The sequence below is a fragment of the Pseudophryne corroboree genome, chromosome 2 (genome assembly GCF_028390025.1).
Source record: "Pseudophryne corroboree isolate aPseCor3 chromosome 2, aPseCor3.hap2, whole genome shotgun sequence".
NCBI classification, from domain to species: domain Eukaryota; kingdom Metazoa; phylum Chordata; class Amphibia; order Anura; family Myobatrachidae; genus Pseudophryne; species Pseudophryne corroboree.
The window spans coordinates 511,208,339-511,231,288 of record NC_086445.1 but is presented as its reverse complement, the minus strand read 5'-3'; the positions used below and the strand labels follow the sequence as shown (position 1 = coordinate 511,231,288).

The 22,950-nt window shown below is 42.2% G+C and overlaps 1 protein-coding gene across 4 annotated transcripts in view; it reads left to right on the top strand.

The window, feature by feature from the left end:
- YPEL2 (yippee like 2) overlaps positions 1–22,950 on the top strand; it is a 264,310-nt gene that overhangs the window by 212,960 nt on the left and 28,400 nt on the right. For all 4 annotated transcript variants that reach the window (XM_063954058.1, XM_063954061.1, XM_063954060.1 and 1 more), the window contains 2 exons: positions 9,146–9,189; positions 20,075–20,183. In XM_063954058.1, coding sequence (XP_063810128.1) covers positions 9,146–9,189; positions 20,075–20,183 — 153 coding nt within the window. The remainder of the gene's footprint in view (positions 1–9,145; positions 9,190–20,074; positions 20,184–22,950) is intronic.

Here is a 22,950-nt window from a genome sequence, read left to right as displayed (position 1 = left end):
CTGATAGTGCCTTTTTGCATATTTACATGGTAACGTTACAGGTACCTAAAATCCACTGATTGCTTTAGGAAAATAAAGCAAATGTATTGTGTATTAATACCGGGGAACTACTGACATTGGCTCTTCTTAGCCAATCAAATGACTGGTTTTAATCAGAGGCATTCACGGGGGCAGCAACGCCAAATGGGGACAGGGCGGTGCCGTTTGAAAAGATGGCGGCAGTGCTCCTGCCTTCGCAGCCAGTCTGCGAAGACAGCGGGTCATCCACAGTTGCTGGACGGGGCGGCCCCCAGCATGCTATAGAAAGGATTGCAGATTCTGCTTTTTAGCAGAATATGCAATCCAACCTGAATAACCCCCTTTGTGCAGTGCATAGATGCACTCCGATTATTATGTGGATGCCCTGCACCTCCTTAGTGTCCGCTGGTCAGTTGCACTATCACAGTTTATGGCCAGCTTTAGAAAAACTTTGTTACTGTAAAAGTGCCAATTTGTAGAGCATGCATACATGGATAATATGAATGTGATAGCGAAAGTAAAATCTGGAAACCCCCTTAAAAAAATCATGCCCTTGCTCTTGTTAGGTTGTAGCTTAACATACTCATACTGAGTAAACCAGTAATGTATACAATGTACGAGGGTTGTGCAATAAGTTTCTGGATGCACAAAAAGTATTTACAAACAAAGTGAACATTTCATTTTTTCAAAGTATTAGCCAGAGGAATCTGTGCGAAGTTGCATGTGCTTAAACCACTTGGTGAAGCAGCTGGGCCAGTCCGAAGCAGGTATGTCTTCTACACGCTGGATGAATGTCTCCACTGCAGCTTCCGGTGACTCAAAAGAAATCCCACACATCTTGCTTTTGATTTGTGGGAATACAAAGTCGCAGGGAGCCAGGTCTGGGCTGTACAGCGGGTGACTAAGTTCCTGGATGTGTTCATGGGCCACAAAATCAACCACTTTCCTAGACTTGAGGGCAGGTGCATTGTCGTGATGGAGAAGGGCACCCCGAGTACGAGTTCTTGGACGGTACTTGAAAATGACTTCTAGCACTTGCAGCAGACATTGGTTGGCGTAGTAGTCCCCAGTGACTGTGTGCTCCTGCATGAGTGGTACAGAAGCTTCATGACCAGTCTTGACCACAAAAACAGCCACCCATCTGCTTGGCAACTATGCGCTCACGTCAAAACTTCTGTGCCGGCTCACCTCCAACTAGGGTCCACTGGGCCGACTATTTGGTCTCATGGTCGAAACTGTAGATACCAGGATTCATAGCCACTGATCTAGACAGAGTTTGAGCGATCACCAACAAACCTGGCCTGCGTGTTGTGGCACCAAGTCACCTGAGCCTCCTTCGAGTCAGCTGATGGGAAACCCTTGCTCAGGCCAAGCTTTTTCTGGAGTATCAAGTGGATGGATCCCGTTGAGATGCCCATCTCCTTCTCTAACTGAGCCACAGTCATCCTGGCGTCCACTTCAACTATGGCCTGCACAGCAGCAACTACTCAAATACAGCAGTTCTGGACGGTGCTTCCTCCCAAAAAGCAGCTCGCAGTTGGTTAAAACTGTCCTGTTGTCGCAGAATACTCTTGTAATTGTAGAAGACCATGGCTCTCCAGTGGCCTCTGTTGCGCTCCATAACGAGTTTGTGACAGAAGTGAACATGCTGACATCTTCGGTGTGCAGTCCTGCTTATATACGGTCCTATGCTTTTGACATTTCACAAGAACTTTAGTCAGAGATTACAGTTCCCAGCCAGTTAGATTGTGTCTACTCTACTTATGCCCTGCACATCTGGAAATGTATTGCACACCCCTTGTACTTGCTGTTTTTGTTTGTTTGTTTTTTTATGTTTATTCTATATAATTTGCTATCTGGTTTATAGCTCTATTTCAACGCTCCTAAAGACTGCTTAACTCCTTATAGGCTGGACCTCATAGCTAAAGTCCCTATTCAGCATATTATAAACATTTATTTATACAGCGCTAGCATTTTCCAGGGGCAAACGCAGGATTGTCATGTGTGGGTTTCAGTACACACATGCGTGTATGTATGTAATGTATGTAGAATGAAAAAAATAAAATAAATATATATATATATATATATATATATATATATATATATATGTATATATATATATTTATTTATATATTGTGACAAGAACACTGGAATAGTGTTTGAGGGCAGGTATGTTTGTCCCAGGTTCTTGTCTTACATGTATTAGAAAAATGAAAACTTCTAGGAAAATGTTTTGTTTGTCAGAACCTTTTCAGTTTATTGGAAAAGCTGGATAAGGGCCCTGAAAGAGAGAGAGGGCAAGTTCCAGACATTGGGCCCACTTCAGATCTTTGGCCTCACAGAGGGCTAATCGGGCTTTCAGCTGTGCAAGAGCCTTATAGGGCTGCTAGCCTGATTAGTGTGGGCAGACTGCCTGAGGAGAGAAACACGCTTCTTTTTGCAAGTTAGCCATACAGGGTTTACTGGAGAACTCTGTGTTTTTGTTTAGTGATAGTTAGGAACGTCCTGTGTTTAGTTAGTGCCGAACAGGCAAGGTATTTTCTTTTGATGTTTGTTTTCTTTTCTGCTAAATAAAACTGGTTGTGGCCAGTTGCACCACAAACTGGACTTGTATGATTCCTCAGCTGCTGCTTGCTGCCATTTACCCCAGGAAACAGCACCTTGTTCCCTTACAGTGTTACAATATATATATATATATATATATATATATAATACATACATACATACATACATACATACATACACTGCTCCAAAAAATAAAGGGAACACTAAAATAACACATCCTGGATCTGAATTAATGAAATATTCTTATTAAATACTTTGTTCTTTACATAGTTGAATGTGCTGACAACAAAATCACACAAATATTATCAATGGAAATCAAATTTATTAACCCATGGAGGTCTGGATTTGGAGTCACACTCAAAATTTAAAGTGGAAAAACACTACAGGCTGATCCAACTTTGATGTAATGTCCTTAAAACAAGTCAAAATGAGGCTCAGTAGTGTGTGTGGTCTCCACGTGCCTGTATGACCTCCCTACAATGCCTGGACATGCTCCTGATGAGGTGGCGGATGGTCTCCTGAGGGATCTCCTCCCAGACCTGGACTAAAGCATCCGCCAACTACTGGACAGTCTGTGGTGCAATGGTGTTGGTGGATGGAGCGAGACATGACGTCCCAGATGTGCTCAATTGGATTCAGGTCTGGGGAACGGGCGGGCCAGTCCATAGCATCAATGCCTTCGTCTTGCAGGAACTGCTGACACTTCAGCCACATGAGATCTAGCATTGTCTTGCATTAGGAGGAACCAAGGGCCAACCGCACCAGCATATGGTCTCACAAGGGATCTGAGGATCTCATCTCGGTACCTAATGGTAGTCAGGCTACCTCTGGCGACCACATGGAGGGCTGTGCGGCCCCCCAAAGAAATGCCACCCCACACCATTACTGACCCACTGCCAAACCGGTCATGCTGGAGGATATTGCAGGCAGCAGAACGTTCTCCTTGGCGTCTCCAGACTCTGTCACGTCTGTCACATGTGCTCAGTGAGAACCTGCTTTCATCTGTGAAGAGTGGCGAATTTGCCAATCTTGGTGTTCTCTGGCAAATGCCAAACGTCCTGCACAGTGTTGGGCTGTAAGCACAACCCCCACCTGTGGACGTCGGGCCCTCATACCACCCTCATGGAGTCTGTTTCTGATCGTTTGAGTAGCCACATGCACATTTGTGGCTTGCTGGAGGTCATTTTGCATGGCTCTGGCAGTGCTCCTCCTGTTCCTCCTACGGCCTCCTCCACGTCTCCTGATGTACTGGCCTGTCTCCTGGTAGCGTTTCCATGATCTGGACACTACGCTGACAGACACAGCAAACCTTCTTGCCACAGCTCGCATTGATGTGCCATCCTGGATGAGCTGCACTACCTGAGCCACTTGTGTGGGTTGTAGGGAGGTCATACAGACACGTGGAGTCCACCCACTACTGGGCGTCATTTTGACTTGTTTTAAGGACATTACATCAAAGTTGGATCAGCCTGTAGTGTGTTTTTCCACTTTAATTTTGAGTGACTCCAAATCCAAACCTCCATGGGTTAAATAAATTTGATTTCCATTGATAATTTTTGTGTGATTTTGTTGTCAGCACATTCAACTATGTAAAGAACGAAGTATTTAATAAGAATATTTCATTCATTCAGATCTAGGATCTGTCATTTTAATGTTCCCTTTATTTTTTTTGAGGTGTGTGTGTGTGTGTGTGTGTGTGTGTGTGTGTGTGTGTGTGTGTGTGTGTGTGTGAGAGAGAGAGATATATATATATATATATATATATATATATATATATATATATAGAGATATATATATATATATATATATATATATATATATAGATTATATAGATACCCACAGCGCCGGCACTCGGACTGCCTCTTGGGCTAGCTTGCTCTAGTGCGCTCTCTCTCTATCTATCCTATCTATATATATATATATATATATATATATATATATATATAGCCAGCCTGCAAACATTAGAGTCCAAAGGGGGAGTGCATGGTACATATGTACTGTATAGTCCAGAACCAAGAACCAGCACCTCCACTCAATGCAAAAAGAAGTTTTAATATCCACAAATCCAGTTAAAAACAGATGCAAAAATACGGAAACATGACCAAGCATAATAGGAGCAAAAAAGTGCAAATGCCTGGATATATATATATATATATATATATATATATATATATATACATATGTGTGTCTGTGTGTGTGTGTGTGTGTGTGTGTGTGTGTGATATACAGTGAGTATGTGTATGTATATATATATATATATACATACATACATACATACATACATACATACATACATACATACATGTTGAGTGTCCCATATCCAAATATTCTGAGATACGGAATATTCCGAAATACAGAATTTTTTGAGTGATATAGTGAAATCTTTGTTTTCTGATGGCACAATGTAAGCAAACTTTGTTTAATGCACAAAGTTATTAAAAATATTCTATTAAATGACCTTCAGGCTGTGTGTATAAGGTGTATATGAAGCATAAATGAATTGTGTGAACAGACTTTGGTCCCATCGCCATGATACTGTATCTCATTATGATATGCGATTATTCCAAAATACGGAAAAATCCGATATCCAAAATACTTCTGGTCCCAAGCATTTTGGATAAGGGATACTCAGTGTGTGTGTGTATATATACAGGTTGAGTATCCCGTATCCAAAATTCAAAAGCCCACGTTTTTGGTTCCCCTACTGAGATAATGAAATATGTATTACATACATTATCTATAAATATATATAGTTATAAATAATATATATAATATTTGTTATTATCTCAGTAGGGGACCCGCAAATTTATATACACGCAGCATACTTACAAACACACACAGCAAAAATACATACATACATGCACACACACATAAAGCATACATACATACATACATACATGCACACATGCACACATAGCATACATACAGCTGAAACATACAGAAGTATACACACACACACTGCATACTTATACGCACACATACTGTACACACAGCATACATACATACACACACACACACACAGAAGTATAGTATACACACACAGACCTCTTTCACATATAAATAGAAAGCAGCCACTAAAGTTGTATAATATATTAATATATTATAAAAGTGCATAAGCCACCATAGCTTCTCATAGACGCCCCCCCCCCCCTCCCTACACACCCTCCCCAAGCCACCAAAGCTTATTATAGATGCCCCCCCTACACCGGGTCAGAGAGTGCTTATCTGGACAGCATCATTTATTAAAGCTTCTAACACACACAGCACACACCACGCACACACCACCGGCACCTCCCGACATGCGACACACACCTGCAGAGTAAGTTTATTCACGAGGCAATCACTGTGTCAACCGGCCAGCTTAACTCGAAAATGCCGGAGCGGAGTTGCGTGCTATAGCTCCCCCTACCTTCAGACAGCCCAGCAGCCTCTTATTATAAATATAGTGGCCCTGCGCTCTGCTTCGGGTATCGTAAAAGAAAAAAATATCTGTCAGCTTCGCTGATGGACCGGCAGGCAGGGGAGGCGGATTTAGGTACTTGGAACCCCCCCCTCCAATGCGTGTATGTATTCTGTTGTGCTTTACAGTTAGGAACATGTGGTGCAGATGTACAGGTTGAGTATCCCATATCCAAATATCCGAAATACGGAATATTCCGAAATACGGACTTTTTTGAGCGAGAGTGAGATAGTGAAACTTTTGTTTTCTGATGGCTCAATGTACACAAACTTTGTTTGATACACAGTTATTAAAAATATTGTATTAAATGACCTTTAGACTGTGTATATAAGGTGTATATGAAACATAAATGAATTATGTGAATGTAGACACACTTTCTTTAATGCACAAAGTTATAAAAAAATATTGGCTAAAATTACCTTCAGGCTGTGTGTATAAGGTGCATATAAAACATAAATGCATTCTGTGCTTAGATTTAGGTCCCATTGCCATGATATCTCATTATGGTATGCAATTATTCCAAAATACGGAAAAATCCGATATCCAAAATACCTCCTGTCCCAAGCATTTTGGATAAGGGATACTCAACCTGTATTAACCTGGAGAGGCATAAGGAATTGATAAACCAGTGATAAGTGCAAGGTGATAAACGCACCAGCCAATGAGCTTCAGTATGCAAATTGACAGTTAGGAACTGACTGGCTGGTGCGTTTATCACCTTGCACTTATCACTGGTTTATCACTTCCTTATGCCTTCTCCAGGTTAATACATCTGCCCCACAGTACCAACAGAAGATAGGGTGTTAAGAGAGAAAGACAGGTAATTGGACCCTGCTTTCAATCTGTAAGGAAAAAGGGATACAAGAGGATAAGTCTTACATATAGTAAGTGGTTAGAGGGCAACATGTAAGTTTTTTTTTTTTTTTTGTTTGACCTGTGCAGAATAAAGGTAACTATGGTAGCTGCTCAGGTAGGTGAGGTTGATGGTTCTGGAAATTGATAAGTTTGGTTTTAAGGGAACGTTGATGTGTGGATGCTAGGGAACAATTTTGTAGTGCAAGTGAGGGCATTCCACCGAGTTTGTGAAACCTGGAAATAAACCTGTAACTGGTAATGTGAGCAGGAAATGCAGATATTATGCCGAGGGAGCTGGAGGTGGGATGGCTTTTAGGAAAAGAGAAGAGATGTATGTTGGTATAGTAGTGATTATGGCCTTGTATATTAGTAGAAGTAGTTAATATTGGATTTGGTAAGGACTGATGATAGTGCAGTAAAATAATGTTTTGCAGAGAAAGTCAGTCTAGCTGCTTCAATCAAAATAGATTACGGAAAGTCTGTTTTAGGAGAAGACCAGTACGGAGGCTATTGCAGTAGTCGCTGCGGTGCTTAATGAATGCATGAATGAACTGACTTGTGAGAGATGTGCATATTGTGGAAATATCTCTAAAGTCCCTTTCAGACATAATTACCCGGCTTCAACCCGGTTTAAAGCCAGTGTTACCCATTTCACACTTGGGTCATTCAGTGACCATAGTATTCTGGCATTCAGTGGGTACTTGGAGATGTTGCATCTTTCAGACTTAAGCTGGATTGTCTACCCAGGTTGAAAGTTCCATGAAAAACCCTGCTAGGAAGCAGAGTCGCGGACTCGGGACTCTCAACCCGGGAAGACCCATATAAACATAAGCCAGACCTGGGACGATGCGTGTTGACATACAAAGTGTTAGGCTGATGCCTGAAAGGGGAGTTGGATTTATGTAACAGGATTTGTAAAGAGGTGGAATGTAGAAACAAAGCACAGTTCTGATTAAAGGATGACACATAGGCGGCAGGCCTGAGGGTTTGGGTTGATAGTTATGTTGTCAACATAGAGATGTCAGGTAGGTAACTAACTTCTGTTGACTATTGCTAATATTGTTGGCTCAGTTTTGAAAGATTGAGTGGTGTGAGGACATCCAAGATGCAAATGGCAGAGAGGCAGGAACACGGGCCACTACGCAGAGAGAGAGATCCATAGAGTATAAGTTGATACTGAAATCCAAGAGGCTTTGTATAGATGGAGAAGAGCAAAGGTCCTAATACTCAAGACTTGTGTAACTCCAACTTGTCCAGCAAACTCTGGGGGTTTGGATGCAGAGAAACGAAGATACTATTTGATTATCAGGATGAGAACTGGACAGGACAGGGTACTGGAAAATGTAACTTTTGTATGAGAAGAGTGGGGTCCACAGTGTTGTAATTGCAGTAATTGTAGCTTTGGTTGTTCACAGCTTGGGGTATGTGCTGCAGTCTTTGAGATTACACTTCTATCTGTTTAAAGGGAGAACAAAGTACAAAGTTTTTTGTTTTTGCTTTTAACAAGCTTTGTTTCTCAATGCTCTTATGCACAGGATGTTAATCTCAGATCCAGCTTTAACATGTTTTTATATATCAAAAAATAAACCAGAGGAAAAAAACAACTCTATTCTACTCTCCTTTTACAATTTACTACCTTCCTTCTCTTGGCTGATACAAGTATTTTGGTGAAAGCTGCATATAAAAAAAGACAGAGCTGTCTCCTTTGGTATTCTAATTGCAGACCTTTGTACTTCCATCAATCTAATGTAGCCCATACACTTCTACAATATGGCATACAATCCTTCGATTTCGATCGCATCTGTGCATGCACATATTGAGCACCATGTGACGGGATGCGCGGACACGCCGGTCGAATCTCGTGTCGCAAGATAGTAAGTGCTGCACTTAATATTTATCGCCTTGCAGTGTGACTACTTGTGTTTTTAAAAACACATGCGATATATCGCGGCAGAGGCCGCTCCCACTCGCGGTGACATGCCAATCACGTGATTACCATGCGATCTATCGCATGGTAATCATTTTGGCAGTTCAGGTGCGTGCAATGCCCTGCGATGTCGCGGGGCATCGCACAAGTGGGCACCATAAAAGTAAGATGAGTGATTTAGCCTTAGGAGATTTGATGGTAACCAATTTAGCATTACCAAAAAAAAAACACAATTACAAAGTTTCATAATAAAACCAGATAAACATCTGTAAATGTAACAAACTTGACTCTAACTGATGTTTATTTTCTTTGGTTTGCAGTCATTTCAAGGAAGTCAAGGTCGAGCTTATCTATTCAATTCTGTGTGAGTATTAATTTTTCAGAATGCCAAGTAGGAGCTGTACATACTGTATGTTCTCTGAATATTTTGTACATTTCCATAGCAGTGAATATCATTTTCCAAAGCCATTTTTATTTATAGCTGCAACTGAAGTCAAATGTTTTATTGGTGTTTTGTTAGCAGCAACTATGCAACCTAAGCATTTATCACCAAAAAGTGAGGGTAGTACTCGATACACTTGTGTCAGCTTGTTCTAAGTTCCCATTGTGTCTATTTTTAACTAGAAAATAAATTCCTCTTTACCTGAGTGCTTCGGGGAATTGAGACACCCAGTGTAATATCCCATCCAACCTTGCAGACTTATCTATAGCACACATGCCTCCTGGGCTTGCCTGAACATATATTCAGATATGCAGTAGTAGGAAGAAAAAAAACTCCTTAAAAAAAACTTTGTAGATTTGCTGTGTTTATAGTTGGTTTTTTTTCTTCTCTAATTGTACTTATGTTTGTTAAAGTGAAAAAGATAATCCGTCATGCTTATACTCATTGCATCTGTTTTTGCCAAATGCTTAAAATCACATAAAAAAATAAGCTGATTGTCTTCTTGTGGGTTTGCTGCCATTGTTGCATTCTAACAGTAAAGTATTTTGTGTTGGAATTGCATGTTAAAGCTCACAGCAATTGCATGAAAAATGCATCATTAAAAAGCACACATTAGGTTTCATGCATTGTGCTCATTTTCCCAGTGCAACCGTGTGAACAAATCCAAGTATGGAAACGCTGGATTGGTGTATACAGTTCACACATGGAAACTGGATTGCCACAGTGACTTTATGCCAGACCATGCCAAGCAGTTTCACATTTTTCTTTTTACCTAAAATTCCATTGTTATGTGTCCAAAGGGGCCTGCACCAGTGTTGACACAAAGTCCCCGTGTAAATCACATAGTCCTGGTGACTAGTGTTGGCCCAAGTACATATAGTTACTGCAAAAAGTATACTTAAGTTCAGATGGATAGTGAATTTAAAAACAAAAGCACAGACTCCACAACCTGTCCTGCCACTCCATTGTCCCTTTGTAGCCTGTTCTCTTGTTGCAACGCACAGGAACGCATCATCCATGCCAGGGACATAACTAGGGTGCTCATAGCAAAATTTTGAACAGGCCCAATCCTCACTTTGAATCCCCACACAACAGCACTGTCCTAGGCCGTAGCCAAGGATTACTGCGTTTTGTAGCATACGTCATCACCAGCCATAAATGAGAAGAAACAAAATACATCTTTAAGGTCTTAAACAGTCATCTGGTCCTGAGACATTGGTGAATAAGTTTGTAGTTGTGAGCTGATTCTCACCAGACCACTTGTGCCTAGGCGTACCACAGCCACAGCTTGGGCTGCCATGTGCAACTAGCTCTTCCCACTGAGAAGACTGCACTGTCAGAATGTAAGTATTTGGGGGGGGGGGGGGGGGGGGGGGCAGTGTGGTCATTCTGTCCATCTCCCAGTTACACTCTATGGGGGGAATTCAAAGTTTTGAAAAGTCAGTTGGGGGGGTCTGTTTTTTTTTCTAACAATTGAATACCCCTCTATATCTGTTGGGGGCTGGGGCTACACCCCACACAGCTTTTCAGAGAAAGCACCCCCGAGCAATAAGGTCAAAGGCAAATTCATCCCCATAAATATATTTGTCTTCCTGTATCAATGTTTGGGGCGGAGGACACCGATACAAAAAATCAAAACCCAAAGAATTATTATTTTAAAACATTAATGTTCAATGGCTAGGACTAATCTGCCCAGCATTTGTTCCCTACATGTAACAGCAGGCAGTGTTTTCCTTGCAAGCACAAGCACAATTGAACCCCTTCCATTGCAACATGTAAGGTACGCCTCTTTATTTTTTTTTTATTTTTTTATCTGCTCCTAACTCTGGTTAAAGTCCTATAATGTCCACACCAAACAATCATGTCATGCTGGGGTTATTATTATAAATATCAGCATTGTTCACCTACACTATGCCATACATGAATGTGCTTAGATCTGCCTGCCAACAAGCAGAGTATATTTTCAAGATTGTATTTAAATGTTGGCAGCTGGACTTCCGGGGGCTGAGCCAGCAAGCATGGCTGCTTTTTAACACAGCTCCCTTGAGTTACTGCACTATCCTCTGCAATCCTCAATTCTCAGCAATTATTTCACCATCACCACAACTTACTGTTGCTGAGGATACTGCAAGGAACAAGTAGAGGTGAAAGCTGCAGAGAAAAACTGTTTATTTTAGCCCCGGAGTCCGGCCATCGGTATAGACGGCTTGTATGACCGCCTGCATGGAGTTGGCACGAAATGGTGTCGGACGGGGAACCGGGACACTCGTAACCCCAAGACACTGAAGAATGCCCCAACATTACTGAGGACAACGATCACTCGCCCTCCAGCCTTGCTTGTGTGGGGGGAGGCCGCCGAAACAAGCGACTAGGTCGAGCAAGGCAGTAGCGGAGGACTTCCCGACTGGCCGGGCGAGAGCGGGTGAACACGCGGCTCTCTGACTAGGGGACGTCCCTGCGGGGTGGAATCCGTCTAGCCGCTACAACAACGGAGCCTGCCTGCTTACCTGAAGGAATCGGCGGACGAGGACCTGCCTGCTGGGGGACGATATACAGCCCGCCTGTAGTGGGTAAATGAGCGCCTCCTTGACCTGACTTTGCCCGGGTGGTGCGGTATCCGGAGGGGCCCTATCTGCACTGCGGGAGCTTGGTGGCGGCTAATACAGGAGATACTGAGAGACGGGGTCGTGCGGCACCTCACGGAGCGCTGGGAGTTGAGGGGTGTTCGTTCCCTTCCTGATGCTTGGCGGGGGAGACGGCAAGTAGAGGGCAGCCTGGACTCTGCTAATCAGTCCTGCTACGACACAGCCCCGGATCTCCTCAACCCCAGTATACTGGCCACAGCGACAAAGATATCTCCCCACCGGACATTAACCTTGTATGTATACCCCCTTTTCTCCTTTTCATTAACACCTCTTGCACAAACCTCCCAATACTTTGTTCCGTTCCCCCTCTAATGTGTGTCCCCTGCCCCCCCCCCCCCATTTTCTCCCTACCACGTCTTTGTCCCCTCTTGGTATCCCTCCTCTGCTGCTTTTTCTATATACACAGTGACCAAGGGTAAAAGCTGCTTTTTCTATATACACAGGGACCAAGGGTTTACCGTCTCCTATTCAGCACCCTGCTGGGAGCTGCAAAGTGTACTACACCTGCCGATCCTCTCCCATATATAGCTACACGGCTGCTGTATACGTGCAAGACCTGGTACACTGAAGGCTACAATAGCTGCTTGAACTCATTCAGTAACTGTTGAACCTTCTCCCCTCACTGCATCAGTGGACTTCCCTTGACCCTTTAGTGTTCTGTTTGCCTAGATTTGTTTAGATTGATTTAAGGGCTTACTGTAACTTATTTTTGTGTCTGGGCTGCCGCCTGGTGACGATATTGGAACTGTATTACCTTTGGGCCTATTCAGTTTCTTTGCTGCCCACCCTGCCACCTGGTGGATAGATTGTGAATTATTATATATTTTTTTCCTCTAAATTATTAAGTCTCTTGCATATATTACCGCGTAAATATTACAAAATCCTGATTTCACGGCTTCCTTGCCAATATTACAGTTTCTGTATTTAAGTGTCTCTCCATATTACTGTTACAATTGCCGCGGTGTTGAACTGCCCGTGCTCCTCACAGTGTTCGGGAGAGCAGTGACTGGTCCCTCTTCCGCTTTGCTTTCCTACGGGGTACCGCTTACTATCGGTTTGTGATTTTATGTAAATGTAAATATTAGAGTGAACCACAAGGTCTAACCTGCATATTTTAGTAAGACTATAACTCATTCATCTAGGCTCTTCGGCTGAGCGTGCATGTGTGTCTGCCCTACAGCTTCTCTCTATTTTGGTCCATTGTGTTATGGACACATTTTTATTAAAACACCAGAATCCCTTAGCAGACATGCCTACTTCTAATGCGAAATCAACCTATAAACGTCAAACTGCCCAAAAGGGGAATACAGCTCGCCCTCCTACCCCCTCCTCTCCGTTATCTGGAGGGGAGGAATTTGCTTCCCAGTCATATCCACGCAATGCTTCCTTTCCATCGCCGGCTGAGAATGCTAAAGAGGTTATTAACATGCTAATGCCCCTTATTGATAAAACATTTGAGGACTTACATGCTAGGCTGGATACATCTCTGGCTAAAATAGAAGCAAACACAGCTAGACTTGACACTCTAGAGCAGAGGACAAGCGACGCCGAAGACTCCGTACATGTCCTACAACAGGAGCTTGCCTCTAAGTCTCAAACTATCCACGTCATGATGGAGAAACTTGATGATTTAGAAAATAGAAATATAAGATGTAATTTGCGTTTTTTATAGGCATACCAGAGTCAATTTGAGACGCACAGTTACAGGCTTATGTCAGCACTCTTATCCCAGCGGCGTTGGGGTTTCCTGATGGGGATCCTCCATTGCCGGTGGAAAGGGCACACCGACTGGGCACGCAGCGCAGGGACAGGGGTGCACAGCCCAGACCAACTATTGCCAAATTCCTAGACTATAGAGATAAAGAAAAATTATTACAAGCATATCGCGCTGCCCCTGAGCTTAGGGTGGAAGGCCAAAAGATCTTAGTGTTCCAAGACTTCTCGGTCATGGTCTCTCAAAAACGCAAGGCCTTCTCGGAGGTCTGTAAGTTCTTGGTAAACAAAAAGATAAAATTTGCACTGCTCTACCCGGCCAAATTGAGGGTTGTTGAGAATGGCCGTACTCCGCTATTCACGGATCCTCAGCGGGCTAAGTCGCACTTCTTTAGGAATAGCCCCCCTTCACCGGCTCACTCTAACGTTAGTGCTGATGATTAATTTATTGGGTTTTCACTGCCATGTGGGAATGTTTTACCAATTGAGGGGTCTGGGTGCCTTGCGACCTCCTCTTCGGAGAAGATTACCCTTATCACTTTCACCGGCTCCAGGGCTGCAGTGTCCCCTAGAGGGTTCCCTGGGGGGGGGGGGGGGGGTCCGGATGTATCCATGAACCTCTGTTACAGAGTCTTATTATACAGCTAAATCATATTATATGACCTTGAATGTTTATGTTTTCTGCTTTGTTTTTACTTTTTTATTTTATTTTTTTTCTTCACTTTGACTTGAGGTTACTTTGTCAATTTTACAAAGTATCAATGTGGTTCTTGTTACTTGTATTTTGGTTTTTGATAAGACGGAGCATCCCCTTCAACACAGTTGGGGATCCTCAGTTATTTATTTTGGGTCTGTTGGTTGACCCGGGTTCAAATGTTTATACTAAAACAGTTAATGTATTGCTTCAATTTCATTACCAAACTGTACTGACCTGCCTTGATCATGTGTCAGAGAATCAGAGGTGTGAGGTGGAGGGAGGAGGCTGGGGCTCGTGTCTCTTAGTGCTTGGGACCCACCTAATACCCCTTTTGGAAATGGGGAGGTTTTCCTTAAGGACCAAAGGAGAGGGGTTGGGTAGTAGTTCTTCCCCTCCTATTTTCTATACTAATGGCGGGTGATACTCCTGACATCCCCAATGTTAGAGATACCTCCCACTGTTCCATATTATCCTGGAACGTGGGTGGACTGAACACCCCGATCAAAAGGAAAAAGATTCTCACTCACCTCCGTAGGAAGTGCCCCTCTATAACCTTTTTACAAGAAACTCATTGGAGATTGGGTGATGGGTCTACTTTACGCGCCCCCTGGATAGCGGAGTGTGTACAAGCCTCTTACTCTTCTAAGTCTAGAGGGGTGGCGATTGTTTTCCATAGAGAACTGAGTTATGAAATCCTGCATTCTATAGCGGATCCTGAGGGTCGCTATTTAATATTAGATACATTGATTGAGGGTAACAAATTTACGCTAGTAAACCTATACGCACCTAATGTGGCAACTGGAGTTTTTTTGCGCCGCCTTACCCAGATCTTGGCTAGCAGGGTTAATTACACCCTGGTGGTGGGTGGGGATTTTAATACTCTAGACGATCCGGCATTGGATAAATCCTCTTACGTTATGAGACCGTCCTCCCCATGCTGGAAATATTTACAGGAAATGAAGGACATTTTACACTTGAGTGATCCGTGGCGCCTATTACACCAAACTGACAGGTCCTATAGTCATCTATCCAGGGTACATGGCTCACTGTCAAGGATAGACTACATTTTGTTAGCAGACCACTTTCTGGACCAGACCAAAAATGCTATTTTAGATGACATAATTATATCAGACCATGCACCGGTGCAGCTGGAGATATATGCGGGCTCCCGGCGGGTGTGGACTGCCTTTGGCGCTTCCCAGACTATCTGTCCAATACAGATGATTTTAAGAAGTTTCTACTATACTCCTGGAACAATTTTGTGGACGATAATATAGAGCATTGGGGGAACTCGTGCTGTACTGGGAGACGTAGAAGGCAATGCTGCGAGGTCACATAATTGGATACGTAGCAAAAAAAAAGGAAAGACAGCTCAAAACAATATCATGTATTGCATACAGCTATGTCCCATAGTTTTAATGCTTACAAAACCAAGCCTTCCGAGGTTCTTCTGGACATATATCTACGGGATAGAAAGTTACTCGATGCCTTTTTAATGGCCCAGGCACAACAACGTTTAGATTTTACTAAATTTCATTACTACAAATGGGGAAATAGAACTGGGAAGTTGTTGGCCACTATGTCCAAAGCAAGGAGGAAGCGTTCCTTTATTGCGACCCTGAGAGATAATACCTGGAATGTAACTCACACTAAGACTACCGATATCTTGGCACATCTTAGTGACTTTTACACTAAACTCTATAACCCTATCTCCCCACAAGAGGAGTTGCAGAGGGAATTTTTGTCTCTAGCGAGTCTACCCACACTTGGTTCAGAACAACGAGAATTATTAGATGGGGACATTCGAGAAGAGGAAATTAGAGCGGTCATAGCATCCTTGAAACCCAACAAATCACCGGGACCTGATGGGTTTACTGGGACTTACTATAAACTACTGCAACAGGAACTCATGCCGACGTTATTGGAACTTTATAATAAAATATATCGGGAACACTTCACTTACCCGACATTCTCTCAGGCATACACTACCCTTATCCTTAAGCCAGACAAGGACCCACTACTAGCGGATTCATATAGACCCATTTCTCTCTTAAACTCTGATTTCAAAATTTTAACAAAAATCATAGCGAATAGATTGCAGCTAATCCTCCCTGATCTATTGACAGATCATCAATATGGTTTTGTGCGGGACCGTCAGTCTGTCAAGGCCATCCGTACAGCTATAGCAGCGACAGTGGCGTCCAGAAATACCCCTAACTCTGAGCACATGCTCTTAAGCCTAGATACTCATAAGGCCGTTGACACCGTGTCATGGCATCACCTGTTTAATGTATTGTCCTACAGAGGGTTTCATGAGAATTTTATAGGTATTATTAAATATCTCTACACTGATCCAACGACCTCTTTGCTGGTTAACGGCAAACGGGGTCCTAGGATTTCTATGCACAGGGGTACAAGACAGGGTTGCCCCCTGTCACCCCTTCTCTTTAATTTATCCATTGATCCCCTCTTCCGAGTACTACAAAACTCGACGATTTATCAGGGTATCCCAATTGGGGAAAAAGAGATAAAACTGTCGGCATTCGCTGACGATGTGTTAGTTTATATAGGGAATCCCAAAGATTCATTGCAGGACATTTTGGATTTATTGGATAAATTTGGACAAATTTCGGGCTTCCAAGTTAATCTCTCGAAATCTGTAGGGCTATATTTGAGACATGGGATAAAACGCCCGGGATGGGGGAGACAGGTTCCTATAAACTGGGCTAACACTCATATAACATATCTAGGCATTATACTTCCGAAATATCCCTTGGATTTATATAGGCTGAATGTAAAGGAGGCAGTGAGCCATATAGCGAAGGAGTTAGAAGGATGGAACCATTTAATGCTTTCATATTTAGGAAGAGCTGCTTTAATAAAAATGTGCACCTTTCCACGGTTATTATGTCTTACAGTTCCTACCGGTGTTACTTAGTAATTCGGATCTGACCCACATAACTAAACTGTTTCGGCAGTTTATTTGGAAAGGCAAGAGGCCTCGTATTGCCATGCATAAACTACAACAACCAAAAGCTAATGGCGGAATTAACTTCCCAAACTTTTTACTTTATAACCACGCATCTTTATTGAGAATCCTGAGGGACTGGTTAAACGATAAAGACACATATGCAAATACACAACTTGAGACACAATTCATACAATCCAAACGTTTGACAAACTTTCTTCACTGCATAGAGGCGGACTGTGAACAAGATCTGAAAGATAATCCCCTTCTGTGGTCGGTCTATCGCCTTTGGCACTCTTTGAGGCGGTCCAGTAACTTGGGGAGACACAAATCTTTGTTTCTAAGGTTTCTAGGTAGTCCTGACTTCCATCGTGGGGAGGCGGGGTTCCCCTTTACGATGTTCCATAATGAGGGTCTGCGGGACATAGGACAAATAATTAATACAGAGACAAGAAAACCTCTCTCATTCACTCAATCGCAAGAAAAATTTCCATTTCTATGCAATTATCCATTGGCTTTTCTCCAGTTGCAACATTATACCTGTTCGATACTTAGAATATTATCGAGGGAGGACTTGAATAATGAGCTAGATACTCTGTTGCGAGCCCCGCCAGCCACGAAGAGAGCCCTTTCCCAACACTACAAACGTTTAAGCATTCAACTAGATCATTCTCAATCTAACTCGGGAATACAGAAATGGCTGTTGGACTTTCCTGAATTAAACTGCAATATTTTATTGAAAAGTTTACTTCACTCCTGCAAACTTTTGCCCTCAGCACAATACCAGGAGATGTTTTATAATATAGTTCACAGAGCTTATTTTTGCCCATATAAACAATTTATGGCAGGAATGACAGATTCGGACAAATGTCTGAAATGTCACGCTCCTAAAGCGGACTTGTTTCATTGTTTCTGGTCATGCCCACTTCTACGCCGCTTTTGGCTTCAGGTACGCCAATATGCTATGGACCATCTGGTTAATTTCATTCCCTTTACAGCGGAATGGGCAATTTTTTTAATAATTCCGACTGGGCAAAGAATAACGAAGGGGGGTAGAAGGCTGCTACTAGCAATCAGTGCAGCTGTACGTAAGGCAATCCTGCAGTCCTGGATACATAAAGAACCTCCGGCTCTTTCCTTGTTCAAAGGGAAATTGCATCATGTGTTTCAGATGCACTGGATAGAAACATCTGTACAAAAAGACAGGCTGGTGGGGCAATTTTTTGAATCCTGGGAGTGCTATGTGGCAACCCTTCCGGTAGATTTCCAGACTAGAATTCAAATTTCATTAAAAAATACGGAATGGTATGAAACACGTATGGCGGTTGGGGATCCTCCCATAGTGCTGACTGACTAGGGGTTAGAGATGCCGCGAGACCCTGGCCTCCTCATATATCTGCTACGGTTGGACTGGCAGGTCTGTGGTTTATATTTTTACTTTGCACTTCTTTTCTATGATGTTGGTGAGATTGTGCAGTATATATGAGAAGACTCATCAATGATCACTGTATGTTCTCATCTCATTGTGTTAAAATGCAATTCGTATGTATTTGTTTATTGTTGATGCAACCAACAATGTATTATGAAGCAATGTTTTAATAAAAAAATTTTTTATACCTTAAAAAAAATAAAAATGTTGGCAGCTATTGGGTGTCTATGTACTAGAGAGATAGAAGTACCAGCCAATCAATTCCTAACTACCATGTTGCAGGCTGTGTTTGAAAAATGTCAGTTAGGAGCTGATTGGCGGGTACTTTATCTCAGTCTACTTTATCTCTCGCCAGGGCTTAGTACATAGACCCCATGGTCTCTCTAATTCTGTGTGTGCTAACATTCCAGATTGACTCTGATCTTTGCAGATATTGGGGGTAATTCTGAGTTGATCGCAGCAGCAAGTTTGTTAGCAATTGGGCAAAACCATGTTCACTGCAGGGGGGGCAGATATAACATTTGCAGAGAAAGTTAGATTTGGGTGGGTTATTTCGTTTCTGTGCAGGGTAAATACTGGCTGCTTTATTTTTACACTGAAATTTAGATTTCAGTTTGAATACACCCCACCCAAATCTAAGGGTGTGTACACACGGTGAGATATTTTCTTTCGATTTTGACTATATAGTCAAAATCTCAAGAAAAGTTAGTGCAGATCGCAAGCTGAAAGTCACCTTGCGATCCTGATTCGATCTCGATGTGCGGTCCCGCCAGGTCGGCATCGCAAGAAAAGATAGACTGTGCAGGCAAGTCAATCCTTACTAGATCGGTGTACTATCTAGTTCATCACCCATGTCAATGACATCTCACATAAGCCAAAATCTCACATTAGCCAAAATCGTAAGCACAAATAGTCCATATCTCAAGAAAAGTTAGTCAAAATTGGTGGTGCTGGGCTCCGGGGAGTTCAAGGGAAATCACAAGTGAAAATCAGGCACAGCAAGGATCTCACCGTGTGTACACACCTTAACTCTCTCTGCACATGTTATATCTGCAGTGCACATGGTTTTGCCCTTTGCCCAACTGCTAACAAATTTGCTGCTGCGATCAACTCAGAATTAGGCCCATTGTCCTTTCCAGGTGATGTCACACCCAGATTCCAGCAAGCCACACTCATTTTGGCTGCTGAAATTCGGGACTGATCTGAAAAAAATGGTTCTGTTGACAGGAATGCATTCAGTGCTAAACACTTTCCAGTTTTACAATCTAAATGTTTCTTGCAGGGCATTATCCAGTACTTGCAATGTTTTTGTTTGTTTGTTTGTTTTTTAAATAATTTTATTTTTGTCTCAACAGTGTTAATGTAGGTTGTGGGCCTGCAGAAGAGCGCGTGTTACTTACAGGACTCCATGCGGTAGCAGACATTTACTGTGAAAATTGCAAAACAACATTGGGCTGGAAATATGTAAGTAAACTAGATATTAATATTTCGGTGGTGACAGTAGGGGGCGCCAAACCACAAAGTGACAGAAACCTCTAATACAGATATTTCAAGATAAAATAGATATAAGTATTTATAAAACAGATGGTGGGATACGTCCCTTATATTTACTTGGTTTTGAACGTGTAGAGAGTTCTTTTGTTCTCCTGGGTCGGCCAATCTTTGTTCCCAGGATCTCTTTACAACATCCAATGTCATAAGAAACAAACAAAGGAGGAAAGTCCTAGTGTAACACCGTTTTATTCTTTTTTTTAAAACATAACGTCTTTAAAAAACACAACTAAAAACATTTTCCTAATCCGGTACAGATAGAGCACATGCAGCGGTGTGCAGCTTACTAAATGTGAGAATCGGATAATTACCAGATCGTTAGAGGAAACAAAGTCCTCGTTACAGCAAAAAATCTCAAACACCAGTCGGCCTCCCGGGAAATGGCGTCCTGGATTTTTGCAGCAATCACCTCTCCCACAGATAGAAGAACGCCACCTTCAAACTGCGCCAACGCGTTTCAGGACTTGCTAGTCCCTTTCTCAAGGCTAGCCTTGAGAAAGGGACTAGCAAGTCCTGAAACGCGTTGGCGCAGTTTGAAGGTGGCGTTCTTCTATCTGTGGGAGAGGTGATTGCTGCAAAAATCCAGGACGCCATTTCCCGGGAGGCCGACTGGTGTTTGAGATTTTTTGCTGTAACGAGGACTTTGTTTCCTCTAACGATCTGGTAATTATCCGATTCTCACATTTAGTAAGCTGCACACCGCTGCATGTGCTCTATCTGTACCGGATTAGGAAAATGTTTTTAGTTGTGTTTTTTAAAGACGTTATGTTTTAAAAAAAAGAATAAAACGGTGTTACACTAGGACTTTCCTCCTTTGTTTGTTTCTTATGACATTGGATGTTGTAAAGAGATCCTGGGAACAAAGATTGGCCGACCCAGGAGAACAAAAGAACTCTCTACACGTTCAAAACCAAGTAAATATAAGGGACGTATCCCACCATCTGTTTTATAAATACTTATATCTATTTTATCTTGAAATATCTGTATTAGAGGTTTCTGTCACTTTGTGGTTTGGCGCCCCCTACTGTCACCACCGAAATATTAATATCTAGTTTGCTTCATTTGGGGATAGGGAGACATCCCCTCTATTGGTGGTTACGGTTCAGGCAGCCATCCCTGCGCATTTATTAGGTGCTCCAAATTTTGTTTTCTTGGAAATATGTAAGTATGTAACACTTTTGCATGACATCAGTTATTACTAATTTCTGTTACTATACTACTAATATCTCAAACTATAAGAAACTCTTGATACTTTCAAAAGTGACTCATTGGCACTTTTGATGTCAGGCAGATTGCTAGAATTAGAACATATCAGGGGAAATGTATTAGGCTTCAACTTGCAAACATCAGTGAGAGTCTGGCGAGTCTTTCCAAGGTTTTAAAGTAGTAATCATTTGAAAGGCAAAGCCAGGTTGGTTTTACCTTTTTTAAATGATTGCCACTTTATAACATCTGGCAGACTCAGCAAGATCTCTCTGATACCTTAAAGTCATAACCTGTTACTTTTCCTGCACCGGTTGATTTGCGCATCATTTATAGAGAGCCATGAGAGACATGCAAGTGACATGACAGACTGCTTGAATGCACTACCATAGATGCCGTTCAGTAGCACAATTCCACACAAAGCGTGATCCAGCAAAGATCTCTCCCATTCTGATTTGCAAAAATAGAAAAGCTCATGTGATGTATGCTAAGGGGTATATTCAATTGAAGTCGGATCTATTTATTCTCCCTCCAGGGGGGTCGTGGACCCCCAAGAGGGAGAAAAAGTGTTAGTATGCCGGCGCCGGTATACTGTGCGCTGGGACCCCGAGAGCCGGCAAACTGAAGACCACCCTATTTATTGAACCACCCTCTTATACATCTTTTAATATTTTTTTTTTTTAATTATGTAATTTTTATTGTAGATTTAAATATTTACACCCAGGCATTAAAGAGTCATAGGAATTGTAAGGCAAACATGAGGAATAATACAGGAGGGCATAAGTAAACCATGTATAAATGGCAAAATAAAGATCAGCCACCAAGCCATCGGGCATGAGAAATGGAAAAATAGCAGGATCTATTAAAAATAATGACATGCAGAATACCCCACATCAAGCACGGGTAACTTTATCGCCACCCGAAGGTGCCATTCTGGTGTACACATGAGAGAACCGGATTAGTGATGGGGAATAGGTGACATAACATAAATGAAAGTATAAAAAACTTACACCCATCAGAATATCAAAACAAAAAGCCTCACATTGCCCCCCCCCCCCCCCATATACACTAACCTACAAACCAAACAAATACACAAAATAAAATAAAGATGCCCAAAGCAAAACAATACAACCTCATAACACAGGAGAAGTATACCGTATATTTGACAGGGGCAACTAAAATAAATGGCCATAAACTAAATGAAGCAGGTTACACCCGCAGATTAGTAAAGTAGTATGCAAATATTGAGATAGCTGAGCTTAAAGACAGAATATAAATATATAAATGGCTGTGGAACTAAAACAAGCGACTACAGACTGAATATGACAAGCTTCTCCCACAAAATGGTAAAAAGTGCACACGTTCTTAGATACAAGGACCTGGGAAACAGACATAATACTGATGTAACACTAAATAAAGGGCCATACACCAATTAGAACAGGATTCTCTCGGTAAGTAAGTGTTGTATGCAAATATT